This window comes from Bufo bufo, chromosome 6, assembly GCF_905171765.1.
Source record: "Bufo bufo chromosome 6, aBufBuf1.1, whole genome shotgun sequence".
Classification (NCBI taxonomy): domain Eukaryota; kingdom Metazoa; phylum Chordata; class Amphibia; order Anura; family Bufonidae; genus Bufo; species Bufo bufo.
This window is the reverse complement of record NC_053394.1, coordinates 342,663,556-342,687,364: the sequence shown is the minus strand read 5'-3', so window position 1 is coordinate 342,687,364 and position 23,809 is coordinate 342,663,556. Positions and strand designations below refer to the sequence as shown.

The window sequence follows — 23,809 nt, the reverse complement described above, 5'->3', positions numbered from 1 at the left end:
TGCTCTCCATTCAGAATGCATTAGGATAAAACTGATCAGTTCTTTTCCAGTATTGAGCCCCTAGGACAGAACTCAATGCCGGAAAAGAAGAACGCTAGTGTGAAAGTACCCTTAGTCCTCGTATAGAAGTCACATAGGTATATACTCACATAACGCAGCTTGATCCATTTCTATAGACACAATCATCACAGGTAATTCTTAGCAAAAAATAATAATAACCATCATTTATCAAAATGGGCTAACAGAAGTAAAACGGTCCTTGTTGCCTATATGCTATCAGAAATTAGGACCAGAGGAAATGCCCATTGTCAGTAGTACACATTGTCCCCTGTTGGCCACCACAAGTCCCTTTTCGGGCTTCCATAGGGGAAGGCCATTCTGTGAGTGGAGCCATAGGTCCATGCCAGTATCACCAGGCTGTAAGACACTAAGTGGCCACTTCTACTCCTAGTAGATGACAGAAGCACTTTAAGCAAAACTTATAGATTTCTCATGCTGAAGAATGTGGAATTATATGAGTGATGATAGCAGGGCTTCCTATTCACCAGCAGTAGGGTCTCCTGCCCCACAGACTTGTAAATTAGGGCTAAGCAGGCTAGCTTCCTCAAGGGTCACTGACAGGACGAATAGAGCAGACATTTTCTGGTTGTCAGCAGCCCGTGACACCCCCAATGTAAACACTTCCTTCAAGTCACATTCCAAGTAGCTCTTAACCTCAAGGAAGGAGCGGAGAGCTGGAGCCTGATTCTGACAGCATTAATCCTGTGTGTATCTGAGGGCTTGTAAGATGTATAATATTATTTTTCCATACGGTCTACAAAAGGCAGAAACCGGAGACAACATTCAGACTGTATTGTACTTTTTTGGTACTTTGGTTGATGCCGATTGTGATTATTATGGTGTGTACTGTTGTTTTACGGATCCCGACTGAAGTACGTTGTCGGACCCCGGCAAGGAGTAAGCTGTTTATTTTTAAAGTAATAAAACTCTTTGAATCCATACACAAAGTCTGGTGTCCATGTGGTCTATGAAACGTTGGGTGAGATGTAATGTGTGAAGGTCTTTGTGGAGAAGTGAGCAGCATATTGGACTACAACAGAAGCTGTAGCTCAGGATACCACCTAAGGTCTTTATTTGAGGTCAGGTCAAGTCTTCTTGTTAGGATACATGTTCCATGTCCTCCTTACTAAGACTCATCAGTGGATCCTTCCAAAAGGAGAAACCGCTAAACTCCTGTGAGAGCAGAGCTGAGACCGAATGAGACGATGAAGGGGGGAACATGACATTCACCAAATCCCTGAGGGCTGCATACCTGGAATGAAAGGAAATTATGACAAGTGAAGCAGAGAAGGAATGAAAACAAAGACCTCTTGATTATGGGATCTCAAATCCAGGTGCATATAGCAATCGTGGAAATGGGGCCCAGCTTTTGTTAACCCTTCCCTAGCAAACATGGAGTACAGCATGAGCCTTGTTTGCCAGTATTGTGGTGCTTGTTGAGAGAGGAATCCATGTACAGGTTCACATCGTACCTGGGGAAGGAGCATGGAGCAAAACTAAAAGCTATGCTCGCCACAAGGCAATATGTTATTGACAGACTACCTCTACTGTACACTTTACTCATATCTAAAATTCAATTTTATTTTTATTTTTTTATATTTCCCTGATCCGAAGGCTACAACATGCTCCTTTCTAAATATATAAAGATCAACTAAGCAAAATACGTAAAAACCGTAAAAATAGTGAAAGCTAAAAGAGATGAGCAACATATAAATGTGTAACATAGCCCCCTCCATGCTGACATCCTATAGACTCACGAGGATTTAAAGCTTGAGTTCAGCTCCTGCGTCAGTTCTCCTCTTGGATTCACAGTGAAGATCCGTGATTCTGAAACCGCCACTTCCCTGTAGGCTACTACATCCTGCGATGAGTGGGTGATTGGCACAAGTACAGAAGAGCGGGAAGGAAGGTGGGGGGGGATTGGAGACAAACAAGGAAATGGAGAAAGGGAAACAGGAGAAGAGAGCATTACTTGTTTCTCTGCTATATTCTCACACATACATTTACATACAATCCGCATTCCTCCTCTCTCATCATATAGTGTTTCAGCATCCCCCGCACTAATTGAGGCCCAGATTTACATCCTGATGTTAATGATTCTGGTCTGTTTGTCTTTCACTGTTCCTTCATTATATCCACATATGGACTTGGCCTCACACACTTCACACAGAAAGCATAGAACTTGTCTCTTTTTTTCCTTTATGCCTTTATATATATATATATATATATATATATATATATATATATATATTCGCCAGCGAACACATGTGGGCTGCCATCTTGATTCACCCGTCCGGCGATGCACAGGTAAGCCCTTGCCTGTGTCGGGAGCCAGTCTGAAATCAGATGCGGTCACCGGGAGCAGGCAGTTCCGAGAACAGCCCGATGAAGGTCCCCGGCGGAACTGCCTGCTCCCGGTGACTGCATTTGATTTCAGACCAGCTCCCGGCACAGGCACAGGTAATGGCTTACCTGTGCATCGCCGGACGGGTGAATCAAGATGGCAGCCCGCATGTGTTTGCTGGCGAACACTGCAAACTGACCATTACTGTGTATATATATATTTGAGAAAAATGGCGGCACCAGCAGATAAGGAAAATGTGGGTGCACTTTCTTAAGGGAATAGACTTCTTACCCCAATAATAGTCCAGAAAATGAACGGCACTCCTTTAGATAATAGAAAAAATAACTCCTTTATTCACCCGTGCGGTGCAACGTTTCGGCTCAGCACTAGAGCCTTTTTCAAGCAAAGAACACATACATGTAGTGAGTATATATAGGTAAAACGACACACATCAGGGTCATGTGATCCAATCAAATCAGTGGGTGTTGATATAATTAGCATACAAAGCAAAACAAAGTTTGTTATCCCAGTGGTAATAAAGCTCTCTACAGACCCCTCAGTAGAAATAAGGCCCCCTTAGTGCTCTTAATAGAAATAATGTGGATTAATAAGTCCGTCCTATAGAGCCCCCAGTAGTAATAAGAACGCTTAATGTCCCCTGAATTTAAAATGTCCCCACAGTGCCCCCAGTATTTATAATACCCCCTACTGTTATAATGCTCACCCTGAAGTGCCCCAGTATTTATATCGCCCTCTACTGTTATAATGCCCACACAGTGGCCCCAGTATTTATATTGCCCCCTACTGTTATAATGCTCGCCTTGAAGCACCCCCAGTATTTATAATGCCCCGTGCAGTGCCCCCTGTAGTTATATTCCTCAGTTTACTGTCCTCAGAAATTATAATTCCTCAGCCCCTCCACCATACAGTCCCATGTAAATAATATTATTTCCCTCCTCCGCCATAGAGTCCCATGTAAAAACCATCTCTCCAGCCCCCTCCAATATACAGTCCCATGTAAATAACATCACCCCTCAATATTCAGTCCCATGTAAATAACATCACTCCACCCCACTGTCCCACGTAAATAACTTCAGCCCTAACATACAGTCCCAGTTAAATAACTACAACTCCTAACATTGCTCTGCCTCTCACACTGAGTAATCTACCCCTTCACTTACCTCTCCTCATGTAGCAGACCTCACCACAGCTTCTTCCCAGGACTTCTCTTCACTGGGCCCCTGATGTTTTGTCCCAGGCCCGAATGTTTTAACCTAGCAATGCCCACTGTATATAATATATATATATATATATATATATATATATATAAATATAAAACACAAAGAAAGTTCGCAGCACTCCTTGAAAGATAAAATGTGCTCTTTTATTCACACATATCAAGTGACAACGTTTCGGTTCTCTCACAGAACCTTTCTCAAGTCTCACCTGACTTGAGAAAGGTTCTGTGAGAGAACCGAAACGTTGTCACTTGATATGTGTGAATAAAAGAGCACATTTTATCTTTCAAGGAGTGCTGCAAACTTTCTTTGTTGTCTTCCGTCCTGAATCGAGGGACCACCGCGGGCACCCTACATCTTATACAGCTTCCAAGGGAGTGCTGCCACAGTTTTCTTATAGATATATATATATATATACACACACATACACCGTATTTTTCGCCCTATAAGACGCACCTGCCCATAAGACGCACCTAGGTTTTTGTGGAGGAAAATAAGAAAAAAAATATTTTGAACCAAAATGTGTGCTTTTGGTGGGTTTTGAACTAATGGTGGTCTGTGGATGACACTATTATGAGGGATCTGTGGATGACACTGTTATGGGGCGGGGATCTGTGGATGACACTGTTATGGGGGGGGGATCTGTGGATGGCACTGTTATGGGGGATCTGTGGATGGCACTTATGGGGGGGATCTGTGGATGACACTGTTATGGGGGGATCTGTGGATGACACTGTTATGGGAAGGATCTGTGGATGACACTGCTATGGGGGGGAATCTGTGGATGACACATATATAGCATCTTATGCTATATACAGTGGATATAAAAAGTCTAAACACCCCTGTTAAAATGTCAGGTTTCTGTGATGTAACAAAATGAGACAAAGATAAATCATTTCAGAACTTTTTCCACCTTTAATGTGACCTATAAACTGTACAACTCAATTGAAAAACAAACTGAAATCTTTTAGGTAGAGGGAAGATCAAATATAAAAATAAAATAATATGGTTGCATAAGTGTGCACAGCCTTAAACTAATACTTTGTTGAAGCACCTTTTGATTTTATTACAGCAGTCTTTTTGGGTATGAGTCTATCAGCATGGCACATTTTGACTTGGCAAGATTTGCCCACTCTTCTTTGCAAAAACACTCCAAATCTGTCAGATTGCGAGGGCATCTCCTGTGCACAGCCCTCTTCAGATCACCCCACAGATTTTCGGATTCAGGTCTGGGCTCTGGCTGGGCCATTCCAAAACTTTAATCTTCTTCTGGTGAAGCCATTCCTTTGTTGATTTGGATGTATGCTTTGGGTCGTTGTCATGCTGAAAGATGAAGTTCCTCTTCATGTTCAGCTTTCTAGCAGAAGCCTGAAGGTTTTGTGCCAATATTGACTGGTATTTGGAACTGTTCAGAATTCCCTCTAGCTTAACTAAGGCCCCAGTTCCAGCTGAAGAAAAACACCCCCAAAGCATGATGCTACCACCACCATGCTTCACTGTGGGTATGGTGTTCTTTTGGTGATGTGCAGTATTGTTTTTGCGCCAAACATATCTTTTGGAATTATGGCCAAAAAGTTCAACCTTGGTTTCATCAGACCATAACACCTTTCCCCACATGCTTTTGGGAGACTTCAGATGTGTTTTTGCAAAATGTAGCCTAGCTTGGATGTTTTTCTTCGTAAGAAAAGGCTTTCGTCTTGCCACTCTACCCCATAGCCCAGACATATGAAGAATACAGGAGATTGTTGTCACATGTACCACACAGCCAGTACTTGCCAGATATTCCTGCAGCTCCTTTAATGTTGCTATAGGCCTCTTGGTAGCCTCCCAGACCAGTTTTCTTCTCATCTTTTCATGAATGTTGGAGGGACGTCCAGTTCTTGGTAATTTCACTGTTGTGCCATATTTTCTCCACTTGATGATGTCTTCACTGTGTTCCATGGTATATCTAATGCCTTGGAAATTCTTTTGTACCCTTCTCCTGATTGATACCTTCTAACAATGAGATCCCTCTGATGCTCTGGAAGCTCTCTGTGGACCATGGCTTTTGCTGTGGGAGGTGACTAAGAAAATTTCAGGAAAGACCAACTAGAGCAGCTGAACTTTATTTGGGGTTAATCACAGGCACTTCAAATGATGGCAGGTGTATGCTGACTCCTATTTAAGGCTACTTTCACACTGGAGTTTTGGCTTTCCGTTTGCGAGATCCATTTAGGGCACTCACAAGCGGTTCAAAACGGATCAGTTTGCATTCTAATGCATTCTGAATGGAAAAGGATCTGCTCAGAATGCATCAGTTTGGTCTCCATTCCGCTTTGGAGACGGACACCAAAACGCTGCTTGCAGCGTTTTGGTGTCCGTCTGATGAAACTGAGCCAAATGGATGCGTCCTGACACACAATGCAAGTCAATGGGGACGGATCCGTTTTTCTCTGACACAATAGAAAACAGATCCGTCCTCCATTGACTTTCAATGGTGTTCAAGACGGATCCGTTAAACATCATACAAACGGATCCGTTCTGAACGGATACAGACAGTTGTATTATCTGAACGGATCCATCTGTGCAGATGCATGACGGATCCGCACCAAACGCGAGTGTGAAAGTAGCCTAACATGATTTTGAATGTGATTGCTTAATTCTGAACACAGCTACATCCCCAGTTATAAGAGGGTGTACACACTTATGCAACCACATTATTATAATTTTATTTTTTTTCTTCCCTCCACCTAAAATATTTCAGTTTGTTTTTCTATTGAGTGGTACAGTTTATAGGTCACATTAAAGGTGGAAAAAGTTCTGAAATGATTTATCTTTGTCTCATTTTTTTACATCACAGAAACCTGACATTTTAACAGGGGTGTGTAGACTTTTTATATCCACTGTATGTGTCATCCACAGATCCCCCCATAACACTGTCCTTGTGTAAATAGTGACCCCCAATACAGGGGGTGGAGGCCGGCTACTTGTGTTGGAATCGCAACGGGGCCTGGTGCAGTCACTGTTCTCTATTACACTGGGCCCCGCTCACAGCAGTATTTATTAAGTGAAGTCATGGGTAAAGATTTGTTAAGGTACAGCAATCCTTTGCAGGAGTAAAACACGTAGTACTCAGTATGAAACTCCCATAGCAGGCAGGGCGGCCAGCAGCGTAACGTCACTCACTCCGTCACGCGCCTTCTCCGCCTGCTTCATTCATAAAGTGGGAGGAGCATGCATGTGAGGAAGTGAGTGACCGGCCAGCCTGCCTGCTACGGGAGTTTCTTAGTGAGTACTGCGTGCGCTACTGCTGCAGAGGATTGCTATACCTTAACAAAGCTTTACCCATGACTTCACTTAATAAATACTGCTGTGAGCGGGGGCCGGTGTGATAGAGAACAGTGACTGCCTCCAGCCCCTCCTCCCTCCCCGCTGCTCTGTGCAGAATCGCAGCCGGCGATGTATTAGTGCAAAATAAAAATGGCAGCATTCGCCCCATAAGACGCACTTTTTTTGGGGGGGGAGGAGTGTGTTTTATAGGGCAAAAAATACGGTGTGTATATATATATATATAGCTGAAAAATGGCTCCACATGGACGGATACATTTTGGTGTGGGTCTCTTATAACCTACTTGTATATGTTTCATGCTTGTGTAATGTCCCGGAGTGCCATTACCACTTATTTTGGCACCTTGCTACCATCTCCTATGTGCTAATGTATAACATCTAATGTATTTTATGTAATCACCTAATAATGTGCATATTTATTCCTAAAACTGTTGTATTCATGCAATTACCTGGTCTACCAGCAGATGGCGGCAACATTGGCAGTATTAGCTTCCCTGGAGAGGAACCTCCTTGTTCCCTTCCAGGGAGGGAGTTGGAGGAGTTTAGTTAGTTAGGATTGAGTGTCTAGTCTACCCTCCTTAGGGAGAGGTTGTGTGCTGGCTAGCAGAGCACTGCCTGCTCTGCTAGGCCCAGAGGCCCTGTCTCTGAAGTCTACATGGTTGCTTGTCCCCTCCTGGGCTTGCATTGCCTCCACCCAAGCTGAGCCTAAGCTTGAGGTACTCTAAAGCCAGGACAAGAAGTTCCTAGAATCACAGTAATAGACTACAGACTACAGCTAACTTAAGTTCCAACAGAGGAGGAAGAGTTTCCTATTATTCAGCCAAGCACAGCAGAGCTGAGAGAGCTGCCGCATAGCAAAGCTGAGATTGTTGCAGAGAAGTATTTGCCTGCCAAAGTTAAGCCAATACCTGCTGTTGACCAAGATATCGTTTGGAAGCTGTTTGGATTACCAATTCATGCCAAGTAAAAGCAACTGTTCAACTTTACCACAAGTCTGGACTCCATTTATTCCACTTGTTCATCATCCAAGTTCAACTACCCCCTTTTGCACTGCTTCGGACCACTTTACGTCTGGGATCCACGGATATCCAGGTAGGAATACCGTGACACGTGAACATACCATCTACAGAGACTGTAGGCCACCCTGCACCACTCTGGAAATACTACCCCTGGGTACCAACATTACCATCTACAAAGGGAGCCTTGAGCTTCCGCTGCTCAACCGCAGCTGCCGTCACGTTTACTTGCTCTATAAGAGGGACATATTTTGTAGAAACCTTCTAAGGGGCAAGGGATACCCCAGGAGTGGGCTTAGTGGGCCCGTTGCACTTGCCATAACTTATCATAATGCAAGAGCCGTTAGTGACGTGGAAGGGGTTTTCCAGCTTAAAAAAACATTTTCACATACCCTATTAGGACGTGTTATCAGAAGGGGCAGGCTATTTTAATAATAGGGGTCTCCTATTCAGAATCCTTATCTCTTTCCCAGAATGGAGAGTGGTTACAAAGAGCATCTCTTGTCCTGGATGACCTGCCCCATTCTGCATTACTAAGACAGTCAATTGAATTCAGTCTGAACTGTGCAATGCTCAATTTCCCCTGTGGGGGGCACTGCAGGGAAACTGAACTCTTACTGCCAGGGCTATCCTCAGAGGCTCCTGGAGGTTCTACCAGGAGGACACTTTATGATCAAAGAAAACTTCTAATATACAGTACAGACCAAAAGTTTGGACACACCTTCTCATTCAAAGAGTTTTCTTTATTTTCATGACTATGAAAATTGTAGATTCACACTGAAGGCATCAAAACTATGAATTAACACATGTGGAATTATATACATAACAAACAAGTGTGAAACAACTGAAAATATGTCATATTCTAGGTTCTTCAAAGTAGCCACCTTTTGCTTTGATTACTGCTTTGCACACTCTTGGCATTCTCTTGATGAGCTTCAAGAGGTAGTCCCCTGAAATGGTTTTCACTTCACAGGTGTGCCCTGTCAGGTTTAATAAGTGGGATTTCTTGCCTTATAAATGGGGTTGGGACCATCAGTTGCGTTGAGGAGAAGTCAGGTGGATACACAGCTGATAGTCCTACTGAATAGACTGTTAGAATTTGTATTATGGCAAGAAAAAAGCAGCTAAGTAAAGAAAAACGTGTGGCCATCGTTACTTTAAGAAATGAAGGTCAGTCAGTCAGCCGAAAAATTGGGAAAACTTTGAAAGTAAGGGCTATTTGACCATGAAGGACAGTGATGGGGTGCTGCGCCAGATGACCTGGCCTTCACAGTCACCGGACCTGAACCCAATCGAGATGGTTTGGGGTGAGCTGGACCGCAGAGTGAAGGCAAAAGGGCCAACAAGTGCTAAGCATCTCTGGGAACTCCTTCAAGACTGTTGGAAGACCATTTCAGGGGACTACCTCTTGAAGCTCATCAAGAGAATGCCAAGAGTGTGTAAAGCAGTAATCAAAGCAAAAGGTGGCTACTTTGAAGAACCTAGAAAATGACATATTTTCAGTTGTTTCACACTTGTTTGTTAAGTATATAATTCCACATATGTTAATTCATAGTTTTGATGCCTTCATAGTCATGAAAATAAAGAAAACTCTTTGAATGAGAAGGTGTGTCCAAACTTTTGGTCTGTACTGTATAAGAATTGTACACAGCGGACGACTCCTCTAACCTCTTCCTGACATGTAAGGTAAATATCAGGTCTTTAAACATGGCAACTGCTCTGGAACTAAGTGGATGCCATAGTTTTACACAGCAGACATCCGCCGGCAACATCCATGACTGGCTACAACTCTGATTACAGATATTTAACCCCTCAGATGCCACAGTCAATTGCAACCACAGCATCTTAGCAGTCATTGCAGGGAGGAGGTTCCCACCTATTCCCAAACGCACTCCTCCCCTTCATGACGAGATTGCTATGGCCGCCGGGAGCCTTGTGACAGATCCCAGGCATTCCATGGAAAACGTCCTATTGAACCCTGCCACTGGCAGGGCTTTATAGGAACACTAAGATTTTGCCATGAACTACAATAGTAAACTACTGAAGTCTATAGTGTAAGAGATCTATTGATTGCCTGTTCAAACCCTCTAGGGGGACTAAAAATAAAGGTTAAAAAAAAAAAGAAACATGTTTTAAAAAGTATTTAAAAAACAAAAAAAAGAATAAAACATTTTATTTACCCCCTATCTGCACCTAAAAATGGCCAAATTATTAAAATATAAAACTATTCTGTATGGTGAAGACCACAACGAAGAAAAAAAAATCCAAATAGCTGAATCACTGTTTTTTGTCACATTACCTGCTAAAAAAAAGTCCGTAGATGGAAAAAGTTCTGGGTATCAAAATTTGATGTTTTTATTTTATTTTTTGAAATTATTAAAAAAATAAAAATAAATACATTTGGTATCACTTTACTAGTATGCCTCGCACAGTAAGGGTAATCTGTCATTTTTACCGACCCATGAACACTGTAAAAGTGAAATGCTTAAAACAATGGTACAATAGCATTTGTTTTCCAGTTGATTCCACTAAAAATATTCACTCAAATCTATCTGTATAGCGCCACCTGCTGTTTTTTTTTCTCATTGCTCTGTAGATGCACATGCTCATTTCCATCCTTCAACTGCCTCCTGAGCTGTGCTAGGGAGAGAACTGCAGCAGAAAGGACATGCCCCTGAGCTGACAGCTTGAAATAAAGCTAGGCTAGTGATACAACTGGAGCGTTGAATGTGGAGATCTCTGGATCCATGTGAGGTACAGGGCTTTGTTGAGAAAGATTGTCTTAGGCTACTTTCACACTAGCGTTTCTGGGTCCGCTTGCGAGATCCGTTTCAGGACTCTCACAAGCGGCCCAAAACGGATCAGTTCAGCCCCAATGCATTCTGAATGGATAAGGATCCGTTCAGAATCCATCAATTTGGTTTGGTCTCGGTTGTGTTTTTTAGGTGGTCACTAAAACGCAGCTTTCAGCGTTTTGATGTCCCCCTGACTATGTGGAGCCAAACGGATCCGTCCTAACTTACAATGTAAGTCAATGGGGACAGATACGTTTTTTACTGACACAATATGGTGCAATTGAAAACGGATCCATCCCCCATTGACTTTCAATGTAAGTCAAGACGGATCCGTTTTGACTTAGACTTTTTTTTTAATGAATAATGCAAACGGATCCGTTATGAACAGATACAAGCGTTTGCATTATCGGTGCGGATCTGTCTGTGCAGATACAAGACGGATCCGCACCGAACGCCAGTGTGAAGGTAGCCTTATACTATATGAATGTATGACTTTCATTTTTACAATAATCATGGGATAACCCCTTTAATATTTTTCCAGCACCCCAATATGGAATATTAGTGCCATTAGAAAGTCCAACTTCTTCTGCATAAAAACAAGCAAAATAAAAAAAAAAATGACTTTTGAAAACGCAAAAATGAAAAATTGTTTGTGTAAGGGTTTAGGCTTTCAACATGAAAGGCCAAGGTTGATCTTGGTCTTTGGAAAACCTTTTTGTTAGAAGGGTCTCTGGATTATAAGCTGATCACAGGGAGTCCGCTGCTAGCTGTTATCTATAGGGGTACTCAGTGTTCAAGTCTCCTCCAGCTCCGTCATAGTGTCTGCTGAAAACAGAGGGTTGTCCATGTAATGAAGAGAAGCTCTTTGTAGCTGTTCTCCACAACTTTGGAAGAGCAGCTACAAATGGAGGTCCCCTCCTCTATATTACTTGATAATTCTCTAATAGGGTATTTAAATCTATGGTTTCTAAACCAGACAACCTCTTTAACAACACTGGGGGAGATTTATCATTACAGGCATTTCTCAAACCAGTCTTGATGTCCTGTGCTCTGGAGTGAGATACGCCTAATTTATTAAGGGGCAGATTTCTCTGAGGCCTCATGCACGCGACCGTGCCGTTTTTTGCGATCCGCAAACCGCGGATCCACAAAAAACGGAAGCCGCCGTTTGCCTTCTGCATTTGCAGAACGGAACGGGCGGCGCAATGTAGAAATGCCTATTCTTGTTTGCAAAACAGACAAAAATAGGACAGGCTATATTTTTTTTGCGGGGCCACGGAACGGAGCAACGGATGCGGACAGCACACTGAGTGCTGTCCGCATCTTTTGCAGCCCAATTGAAGTGAATGGGTCCGCACCCAAGCCGCAAAAACTGCGGCTCGGATGCGGACCCGAACAACGGTCGTGCGCATGAGGTCTAAGAAATGATACCAGAATGCCAGAAAGTTAGGGGCTGATGTGGACTTGAGCTATAACGTATGCCAGTTTCTGGTGTAAATTATAGTAAGTCCGACAGGCCACGGGGGGATCCACTCCTCCCACTAATGCCCACCCTCTTTTTGTGCCATTTAAAAAAAAAGTGTTGAGAAGCTTAAAAAGTTGCAAACTGTGGCGCAAATACATCTTATACCATCATTTGCAAATTTTTGACACCATTTTTGTGGCTTAAAGGGCTTATAAAGTCTCCTCCATTGCACCATAGGCTATACTTTATATGTCAACAAGTTCCTTCTACTCACATTTGGTCTGTTGCCAAAGGCAGCATAGAACGGATAAGAGTCTGTGAAAAGTTGCCGAATGTCAGAAAGACAAGCGATCTTAAAGCGTTCTGGTGCCTTCTCTATAACCTCCCTGCAAGAAAACATACATACATTAGTAATACCTAGAGAGTTGCAGCCCAGCAGAGGTTTAAAGGCAAGATCCACAATCACAACCATTTTATTTCTTTCACTGCGTCTAAAAAGAAAAACACTTTGCAAATGGTCTTCACTGAAAATGTACCATTTTGTATCTACAGCTCCTAAGGTTTCTCGGCTGCAAAGCCCGTATAATCTGATTCTGTGGTTATACTCCTTTCCATCTCTCCTCTACTTCTTGCTTACCTACTGATTATATTTTATTAACAGGGGCGGATTGGCCATAGACCTTACAGGGAAATTTCCCGGTGGGCCGATGCCTAGGGAGCCACCTGAGCCCTCCTCACGGCCGGCCAGTGAAAGTTTTTGGGAATGTATTTTGTGCTGCTGGCAGTATTTTGTGATGGACTGTGGTATTTGGCTCTGTTGGGGTGGTATAATGTGCCACAATATGGTGTTGCTGGCCCTGCCTTCCATCCATTTGGACACAACAAAAAAACAGGGGAACGTTTAGATTTTTTTTTTTCCAGGGCCACTTTAAGTTCCCAGTCTGCCCCTGGTTACTAAGAATTACTGTTTATATTAATTGGAACTATTTGAAGTAAAGAAGAAAACTTCAAGGCAGGCACTAGGGTCTGGATAGTAGGATATTGATGGACTTGGTACCGTACCTATGAAGTGCTGCAAACAGACTGGTTGGAGACAGGAGTAGAGGCCCCGGTGGAAGAGTAAAGCCACCTTCACTAACACTTTGTAGGAAGGTCTTCGTAATTTCCGCTAGTCCCACAGACCGCGCAGAGCAGTAGACAAACTTGTATTCGTTCCTGAGCACACAAGAGAACATTTAGTCGTTTAGCAATAGTAGAGGCACAACTACAATAAAACCAGCACAAACAATAATAGCTAAAGTCTGCAGCATGAGCAGAAGATAAAGAGGCCAATACTGACATGTAGATGGCATTGTATAGCTGCACTATGCCAGGCTGTGTCCAGTCTTTTCCAAGCTGTGGCAAGATGTGACCCAGTGCATCTGACCTGAGGAGGGTAGTAATTAAGAGAATAAATGAGGAAATAGAGAAGTGGACTGCTCAGCATACACTGAAATATGGGACAAGGTTGTTATATTATAGTGTTTTCTTGTGGTTCAGAAATCTCCTGAAGAATTCATGTTCCTTAGAAGAGGTCTGGCAAGAAGTTTGGAATGACAAGCTTCCTGCTTGTGGTGTAATTATATATACATGAGACCTACAAAGAAGTTCATTTCTCAGTACTGGAAATAAACCAGGTGGTCCTGGCACCGACCTGGTCACTGTTCCATCGATGTCGCTGATAATGATGCGGTCTGTGCTCTCCCATAGGTAAATCTGTGCTCGAGTGCGACATGTGCCTTGAAACTTAGTGCAGATGCTGAACACGACTTCATTTGCGCCACTTTTTAAATTCAAACTTTTCTGTAGAGAGAGAACCCAACCGATTACAGCAATTGAAGGAAAGCAATGTTGCCCAATGCAGTGTAAGGTAATATGGTCAGATTGTAGAGATAGGGTGATTGCTGTTTCCCTCCGATGCTTTCCAAACACTCCTAGGCCCCTATTACACGGGCAGATAGAACAGACGATTGTCGGGTGGGAAGCGTTCATTCTCGTCAATCGTCTGCTCGCTATTACATGCAGCGATCTCCTCCTCAGTATAGGGACGAGGGATCGATAATGCAACACTCGTCCCTATACTGTCTCATTGTTTGCCAGCAGCAGAGCGCCTATTATACGGTGCGATTTGCCAAGAGAAAACCAGGATTTTTTTTAACATGTTAAAAGATCTCGATTACCCCATGAACTAGATTTTGCTCGATCATCGTGTAATCTGTTGCAGTATTACACTGCCAGATGATTGCTAACGAGCAATCATATGAACGCTCGTTAGTGATCATCTTCAGGGTCGGCATCAGCACCCAGCAAACATGGTCTATGCAGAACAGGGAATCCCCTAGTGTTACTGAACAGTCAGGACTCTAGTTACCGGCTTAGGAGTCCCTGCTCTGACTCCATATATGGAGTCAGTGCTATGAACATGAAAGGGGTATCCCCAAGCATTGTCAGTATTCTTGGGGACACCCAGTGTATTTAAGTCTAATGTAGCCTCTATTTCTGAAATGTTTCTGCCAGGATTTGAACTCACAACTTTCTAAATTAGAGGCAAGAACCTTAACCAGTGAGCTATGGAGCTCAATGCTAAACTGTGCTAGAAAAACCTCATAGTAGTTTCTCATGTATTAGTTATTTCTATACAGCCGAAGTATAATTTTATAATTTTTTTTAGTAATTGTAAAAAAATGTATGGCACAAAATAAATGTGTAATTATAAAAAAAAATTATATATAATAATAATATATATATATATATTTATATAAAATCATACTTCTGATATATATCAATGCATAATATGTGGGAAACTACTATGTACTGAGGTTTTTAGCCATAATATATGTACAGCAGGTTAACTTGAAGCTCTATAGCCTAGTGGTCAAAGGGAACCTGTCACCTGGATTTTGGGTATAGAGCCAGGGGCATAGCTATAGGGGGTGCAGAGGTAGCAGTCGCTACCGGGCCCAGGAGCCTGACCCTTGGGCCACATAAGAAGACACCGGTATTATAGAAAGTGCATGCTTGTCAAGTTACACCTCTGGCTGGAGGGAAGGGGTTAGGTCAAGAATTTGACATGGGAGGAGTGCAGTTTAAATTTTTGCCTCAGGGAGCACAAAGGCTATGTGCTCCCCTGCCCCTGGCCACAAAGCACTGAGGGAAGGGGGGCCCAAGCTGAACTCTCGCACCAGGGCCCATGAGCCTTCAGCTACGCCCCTGTATAGAGCTGAGGACATGGGCTGCTAGATCGCTGCTAGCACATCCGCAATATCCATTCCCCATAGTTCTCTGTGCTTTTATTGTGACAAAAAAACAATATATATATATATATATATATATATATATGAGGCAAGTAAGAAGCCCAAGGAGCTGTTACTAACGTTTCCGGAGCCCAGCCACGCCCACTGTGAAGGAGCCTAGCACTGCCCCGCATCCTCAAAATCTCCTCCTTGCTCCCCGACGTCACAAAGCTAGAGTGCTGTAATCTTATGATGCGCGAGCTAGCGCATGCGCAGTGTCGGCATAGTGTTCCTTCCCTGTGCTGGCATCAGCCTCAGGGAACGAACTGCGCATGCGCTAGCTTGCGCATCGCGAGATTACGGCGCTTTAGCTTTGTGACGTCGGGGAGCAAGGAGGAGATTCGGAGGATGAGGGCAGGGCTGGGCTCCTTCACAGTGGGTGTGGCTGCACTCCGAGAGTCAGAGAACGCTGGACTCATCTCTGAAGCATGGAGGAGACAGGACTCATCTAAGGTTCATTTACATATATGGAGGGAACATTTATTTTAGGTTTTTCTCTGAACTGATAGTTCGTTCAGAATTGATTTTAATATCATTATTAATGTATTAAAAAGTATTTTTAGAAAAGTGAGTGGATAAATAGGCTTAGAAAGTGATGACAGGTTTCCTTTAAGGTTCTTGACTTTAATGTAGAAGGCTGTGAGTTCAAATCCCAGAAGAATCATTTGAAAAACAGAGGCTAAATAAAACTTAAATAGACACAACAACCTTTTTAATTTGTGTAACTATTATTTTTTGTTGGGAAAGGTGGCAACCCTAACAGAACCCCTACTCCCCGGTGACCCCCATAACTTTTTTTTATAGAGATGTGTGGGGGCTCATTTGAGGGAAATCTGTCTTTTTTGACAATACCATTTTTGGGGTGTGTATGACTTGATCACTTTTTATTCAATTTTCTTGGGAGATAACGTGATGAAAAAATGGCAAATCAGCCTTTTTAATTTTCTTTCTGTTACATCCTTCACCATATGGGCTAACTTTTTTTTATATGTTTTAATAGTATGGGTATTTTCGCATGCGACGAGGCCCATAATGTTATTCTTTTTTTGTTCATTTTTAATTTGGGGAAAGTGGGGTGATTTTACGTTTTAAGTTTTTTTATTATATTTTCAAAACTTTTTTAAACTTTTTTTTTATTACTTTCATCAGATTGCAACTTATACAGAATAATGGAAATTGCTCCATTATTCTCTATAGAAATCACTATATCACAGTTTAGTGCTGCCACCTAGTGGCTTGAACTGGGATATACTAACAATGAGCCTGGAAGCCTAGTACAGGCTGCGGCTGCGGCTCATTTTTACAACAGGGTGCTTTCCCTGATCTCTGCTGGGGGACAGGGCAGGAAGCCCTCGCTTCCGTCTTTTAACACTCTCAGATGCCGTGGTGACATTTGACAAATGCCACAAGGGGGCCTACTGAGATTTATCGCCCAAGGGCCCACATGAACCTGGAGCCAGCCCTGATCATCTTAACAATATTCTGCCTGTGTAATAGGGCCTCTAGCAGCAAGATATGGGATTTTATAAAGTTTTAAAGTGTATCTCAAAGAACATAAAGGTGTAAAAGGATTGTCCTCAGGACAGGTCCTCCATATCTGACTTCTGGCACCCCTAGGCCTGTCACATCACATTCATCAGTCACATGGCCTTCATGCAGCTCAGTCCCATTCAAGTGAATGGGATTGAGCTACAAACCAAGTAGAGCTACTATACAATGTGCAGTGCTATGTTTAATATACTGTGGAGAGGCCACAGCATTAGTCCAAGCACTATGGCCCCTTCAAACAGCTGATTGGTGGGGATCTGATATTGATGGCCTATCCTGAGGAGAGGTCATCAAAATGTGAGTCTTGCAAAACCCCTTTAAATATGGGGCAGAAGTGGTACAGCTTTTACTAATTTACTGTATATTACAAATGATCGGAGATCCGTTCTTCTTGCTTGAAGGTAGATATGAATAAGCAGCCACCAAACATCTCTGGTGGCGCTTATCTACTGGTTGAGGCTTATGTTAGCCACACATTATATTAAATTGTTAATGGTAATGGAGTCTACCTCAACCTTGATTTGCCTTGGAATATAGATAATAATGGATGCTTAGAGACTGGCATGGTTGTTTGGAAGCTGTGGGTCCATGAGATTGAATCCAACCAAGGATACATCTATGCCCAATAATGTTAATGGCCCTCCCATGGGCTATGCTAATACATTGGAGTGCACAGACCAGCTTGAGCATAGACTGATGCTTGTTGTTATCTCACTGCCGTCTCTGCAATTCATTTAGAAAATACTTTTGCACAACAGGGTGTGGCAAAAATAATACAGATCCTTAAAGCTGGATCCACATTGTGTTTTTCCCATCCATTTAACTTCTACAAAAAACCTGATGCCTCAGACTGATGCCACTGGAGTTCCATTGTAAAAAAAAAAAAAAGTATACTCTTCAGGATATAAGAACGTGGTGTGCTGTGTTTTTCTATTCTTTGTTTCTAATGTATACTTCAAACGGAGGAATAAAACGCGATGTGAACCCACCCTAACACATATTAACATGGAGATATCAACAGCTTCTAAAACAAGACAGGATTTGCCAGTAAGTGAGCAGATGAGTCAGTAAGACTACTTTCACACTTGCGTTTTGGGCAGATCCGTCATGGATCTGCAAGAACGGATCCGTTTGTATTAGCTGTAACATAGCCAAAACTGATCCGTCATGAACTCCATTAAAAGTCAATAGAAGACGGATCAGTTTTCAATTTGCCAGATTGTGTCAGGGAAAACAATGTAAGTCAATATGGACGGATCCGTTTGGCTCAGTTTTGTCAAGCGGACAGCAAAATGCTGCAGGCAACGTTTTGGTGTCCGCCTCCAGAGAGGAATGGAGACTGATCGGAGGCAAACTGATGCATTCTGAGCGGATCCTTTTCCATTCATGGAAATGCATTAGGGCAAAACTGATCCGTTTTGGACCGCTTGTGAGAGCCCAAGACGGATCTCACAAACGGAAAGCCAAAACACGAGTGTGAAAGTTGCCTAAGCAAAAATAGAATAGTGCTGAACACAAATGGTTCCCTCTTACTATCTGCTCAGAAGTCAATCGTAGTGATTTTCGATATGGCCGAGTTTGTGTAGGAATTAATGAAGGTTTCCTGTCATCTTCTATCTTCTCGTTCAACCTAAGTAGAAAATATATAGACAGGATCCAAAAGACAAATGCTTCAAGAGAGAAAAAGTGAAGAACAAGGAGAAGAGAGCAGTAAAGTGATGTAGCTAGGAAGAGACTTTTCACATAAAGATACTCACCGCTCGGTGTTGGACTCTTCGGTCTCCTCCACATATTCCTTAGTGTTTGTTACTGGCTGCTTGAGGAAGGGAGTGAGGGAGAAAGTGTGGTAAGAGTGAGCTGGGGCAATATGAAGGAAAGCAAATATTGGAAAACTAAGGATATGATTGTAAGATTTTCTACAGTGAGGAGGTGCAAGTGGTGGAGTGATAGAAAATTATTAGACAGATTAAGTAGCGAGGGGCTAAGGAGGTCATGTCTACGGATAAGCTAGCAGAAGGAAATTGTGGAGGATTTGGGTAAGTAGGACTGAGGTGACAGCTCATTAGAGGGCAAAAATCCACTGAAGCTCTGTCTTTTATACAATGGGGAGATGAAAAGTACAGAATGCAAGGCTATGTTCACAAATTTGCACACCAGAAATTTGAAGCTGTACTCTTCTGTTTCTGCTGTGTTTTTTTCTGCAGGTGTGCAGCAGATCCCTTGCAGATTTAGCCCTTTTGTCATTCAATGTCATGTCTGGCCAAAATAAGTGACATGCCACTTCAGCAGCAGATTTCTGCCGGGCAGCCATGCAGACATTTTTTGATGCATGTGAACAGGATAACAGATACCCCATTCACATGCATGGGTTGCAGAGTATTAGCAGATTTCAAGTTGAATCAGGCACATATAAACATAGCATTAAATGTTTCATGGATTGAATAGGAGATAACATTTCCTATTGCAAATTTTTGGTTTCTCACCATTTGGTTAGGCAAGCTCCTTCTGCGCCAAGAAAACCACCATCCTCGACTCTGAGGTGGCATCTTCTGCTGAGAAATCTGATCAATCACCCCCTTCAAGAGCACATGGGAGATGGATCAATAAGGGAAATACACAATGACTGAGAGGCAGATAACATACTAGATAGAGGCTTACTACCTGTGGCAGCATCTGGTTGAACACTTGCATGCAGAGAAGAATGGGGGCAGCAGTTGCCCAGTTATAGAATCTGCATAGAAAAAACATAAAAGACAACATGTAGATAGAAAAAAAATAGTACAAAAAATATCCAGAAACAAAATGGACCCACTTGTTGTGTATTCGCAACACCAGTCTTGGGTTTCCTATGAGTGAAGGGTTTTGGCTGAAATCTGAGAATGAGATCTTGTACTTGAGGAACCTGTCTAAATATGAAGAGAGGGCAGCTGGATTATAGGAGAAGATATAAATCATAAGGAATCCTGGTGTATGGCACCACATGTGTTAACATGATGCTATCTATGATATCAGTGTCGGACTGGGGTGCCTAGGGCCCACCAGTAGAACGGACTCTGGAGGCCCACCCTATATATGCAAATATTGAAAATTTATTTTTTCAGCCTTCTGAATGCAGTTTTTTAGATTTTTCTTCATAGTATTTCAAGATCCATCTTTTTATTTTCCCACTCACCTGCTAGGCTTACTTTATTAGTGCCACAATGTAGGGGTACATATCTTTTATTGATTAACCTTTAATTACATTTTTTTTTTTTTTTTTCGAGGGGGAAAGTAAATCAGAAATAGTTTTTTCATCTTTTTAATGATATGTGTTGTGCAGTATAAATTACTATATTATAACAGTTGAGCTGTCGCACTAGGGAACCAGGACACCAATTTAGGTGCTCCTATCCTAACGAGGACACTCACTCGAAAAAAAGAGGAAATTTGTGAAATATGGATAGAGCATTTCAATGCATTTGTCAGATGGATCAGGATCCTGATCCGTCTGACAAATGCCATCAGTTTGCATACGTTTTGAACTGCCTACCGGAATCCTCTGCCACAAGTGTGAAAGTACCCTGCTCTCCACACTTTACACTCTAGAGCAGAATCAGTACTTAACTTGCAGGCAACTCCCTCGCTCCGCTCCTGCTGTCTCTGCCTTGTGATAAAAAAGGCGGGAGGGGGTGGGGGGGACACTCCCAGTCCCTCTCCAAGTAGACCCTGGAAAAAGCGCCAATCAAAATAGCAGTTGGTGGAAAAGAAAGGAGGGTGGGTGGTAGGCTAGGTCACAGATGGTGGCAGAATGGGTTGTGGACATTATTGGGCAAAAAGAAACCATAAAAAACAATAAAAAACAATAAGAGGCAATAGAAGAAAATTACTCAACAAATATTAATCAGCAATACTAAAGCCGTTTAAAAATGGTGTGTATCTAAAAAATGAATGGGAGACAGGAAGGGGGGGAGTGACGTAAAATTAAAAGTATTGGAATAAAAATAAAAATGAAATGTAATGTGGTGTGCTTAAAATCTTTTTGTGTTGCACTGAATAAACTAAAAGTCGCCGCCTGGGTGGCGAATGGATGTACAGGTGAATACACTTCGATGCAAGTCTGCACAATAAGATGTTACTCACTTCACGGGGGGGTTTACTCGGATAAGCATAAAACACGAGTAAACCAATACCCCCCCAGCCAGGTTCGCCTCTAGATGTTTAAAAAAATGTTTAAAAAAGCCAGCTTTTTTTATCTACATTTAACTGTGGTCTCTTCTGCAGGGCTGACCCTGTGAGCAGCCTTTCTTTCTCACCCCTCCATCCCCTGGAGCCTCCAGTTACCTTGGGTCCCGTGGACACCCGTTCCATTTGAATCCCTGTTAACCCTCAAACTCTCTCTTTTTCTGCCTTGTGAGGTCATGCGCAGTGTGCAGCATGCCTGCTGGTGCTGCCCTATTCTTTAAAGTGACCACTGCTGGAAATAGCTTTTCTTGTGGTGGTTCCCTGTCTTTCCACATCTGAAACCGTGCCCTTAGGACGCAGATATAGTTTAAAATTCTGTCTTACCCGCCTCTCAGGGAGCCCTACTGGTTATAGGATCTTACAGCAAGAGGGTGCGGGGCACAGAAATGCAGTGACAGCGCTTGCCTGCGCAGAGAAGAGGACAGACAGACCGCTTACTGATTAGCTCAGTGGCCCACCGAGGGATTCATCGGCTCCTCGGTGGGCCAGTCCGAGCCTGTATGATATCTATTTGTAATATTTATACCTTCAGGGATGTTCCATTTGTCTGTGAGACCCCCGCAGAGTGACATTTCCACAAATGGTGTAGATGGTTCTGTGTTGTTTTCTGGTGGCTGTCCTGAGTCCTCTTCATTATGGAGAGGTGGAGGTGGGGGATGTGGATCACTACAAAAAAGTGATATATAATTTTTCTCATTTTATAAAGTATTGACAATAATTCAGTGGATTCTTTTTTCCGACTCCAGAGGAGCTACCAGTCTTATGTCTCCATTCATTTCAGGTATACATATCAAGAGGACTATGGATGTACTACACCTACACCAGTTTGATCGAGATTACGTATCAGGTACTCACTTCTATTAACTTAGAATGCCTAAACAGGGTATATTGACCCCATGACCCAAACAGTTAACAGCGTCTGGATCATGGTGTCAAGTAAGTCACACCAAACACTTGTACTCCCCACACAAATATGCTTCTCTAGCGATACCTGTTACACGGGACAGTAATAGTGATAATGATTATCATTAGAACGGAAACTAATATATTAGCCCTCTCATGTCAGAAAAACTTAAATGTTCTATGTCTTGGAATGCAGCGGCACAAAAACAAAATATTTTGTAAAAAGAAGTGTTTTTATTGCGTAAGTATTGTAACAATAAAAACTATATAAATTTGCCATCATCATAATAATACTGACCCACAGAATAAAGTTATCATGTTATTAATACTACACAATGATGCCATAAAAATAAATCCCACAAAATAATGTTAAAGGGAATGTGTCATAAAAAAAATAGCCTATTGTTTCAAGAGGACCTTTCACCACTCCTGCTTTAATAGCTTCATGCATTCCCCATGTAATAACAATTCTGGAGCATCTATTCTTATGTCTGTATGATGTTCCATTCCTTTATTATTCCTGCTAGAAGTTATGAATGAATTGGTAGCAGTCTGCAGTAAGGGTACAGAGGGGAGGTAACTAGTTGGGGGGGTGTACCTGCACAGACTCACTCCATCCAATCAGCGCTGCCATTTTCAGACTGTGCAGGTACACCCCCCTAAACTGGTTACCTCACCTCTGTACCCTTACTGAAGGCTAATAGCATTTCATTAATATCTTCTATTAGAAAGAATAAAGGAATGGCTATTTAACTTATGTATTGTATTTCCTGCACTGTCCCTGGTTGTCCAGCAGGTGGCAGTGTATCTGGCGGAGAGAGATCTTTATTTAGAATGCAACTTACCATTCCATTCTCCCCTCTTTTGGGCAGAAGTGGGCTAAACTTGTTTCCAATAAAAGGGAGGGGTTGCAGGAAGCTATAGGGAGTTGAGAGTTGGAAGGAGACAAGACATGGCGCAGTGAGGGAAGCATTCCTCCCTCCTGCAGCAGGAGTCTTCTAGAGCAGGTATGCTCAACCTGCGGCCCTCCAGCTGTTGTAAAACTACAACTTCCACAATGCCCTGCTGTAGGCTGATAGCTGTAGGCTGTTCGGGCATGCTGGGAGTTGTAGTTTTGCAACAGCTGGAGGGCCGCAGGGTGAGCATGCCTGTTCTAGAAGAAGAGGCTAGACAGTCCAGTAACCAGACGGAAGCCAGAGATTAGCACAACAGCAGAGAGAGAAAACAAGGTATTAAAGTTTACCTGCCAGTTTACCCTTCCCCTGTTTATCTCAAATTTATTCAAGTAAAACCGTTGAACTTTACCAAGTCTGGACTCGGCTTATTCCAACTATAAATTCTTGAATGCTACGTAGGAGCACACAAAACTATCAGGCCACATTACCACTCGGCATTCCTAAACACTGGGATCCGATCGGCCCTGGGGCAGCACGTTGCAGGTCATGTTCTGATGACACATTTCCTTTAAAATTACTGTTGTTTCTTTATCTTCTCCCTCTGGCAGTCCATCCATGTGAATAAACAGAAATCTATGGCAGCTCCGAACTGGCATAAAGTTCT

At 42.7% G+C, this 23,809-nt stretch overlaps 1 protein-coding gene across 4 annotated transcripts in view; it reads right to left on the bottom strand.

Annotated features, from left to right (window-relative positions):
• Nucleotides 1-217: 217 nt before the first annotated feature.
• LOC121003249 (phosphatidate phosphatase LPIN3-like) overlaps nt 218-23,809 on the bottom strand; it is a 106,276-nt gene continuing 82,684 nt past the window's right edge. For 3 of the 4 annotated variants that reach the window (XM_040434929.1, XM_040434930.1, XM_040434927.1), the window contains exons 9-20: nt 21,873-22,012; nt 19,938-20,031; nt 19,787-19,856; nt 19,609-19,701; nt 18,883-18,941; nt 18,659-18,755; nt 13,939-14,087; nt 13,585-13,671; nt 13,308-13,460; nt 12,520-12,631; nt 1,818-1,921; nt 218-1,312 (exon numbers count right to left, since the gene is read on the bottom strand). In XM_040434929.1, the coding sequence (XP_040290863.1) occupies nt 1,159-1,312; nt 1,818-1,921; nt 12,520-12,631; nt 13,308-13,460; nt 13,585-13,671; nt 13,939-14,087; nt 18,659-18,755; nt 18,883-18,941; nt 19,609-19,701; nt 19,787-19,856; nt 19,938-20,031; nt 21,873-22,012 (1,312 nt within the window). In that variant the 3' untranslated portion in view covers nt 218-1,158. The remainder of the gene's footprint in view (nt 1,313-1,817; nt 1,922-12,519; nt 12,632-13,307; nt 13,461-13,584; nt 13,672-13,938; nt 14,088-18,658; nt 18,756-18,882; nt 18,942-19,608; nt 19,702-19,786; nt 19,857-19,937; nt 20,032-21,872; nt 22,013-23,809) is intronic. The other variant, XM_040434931.1, reaches the window with a different exon arrangement.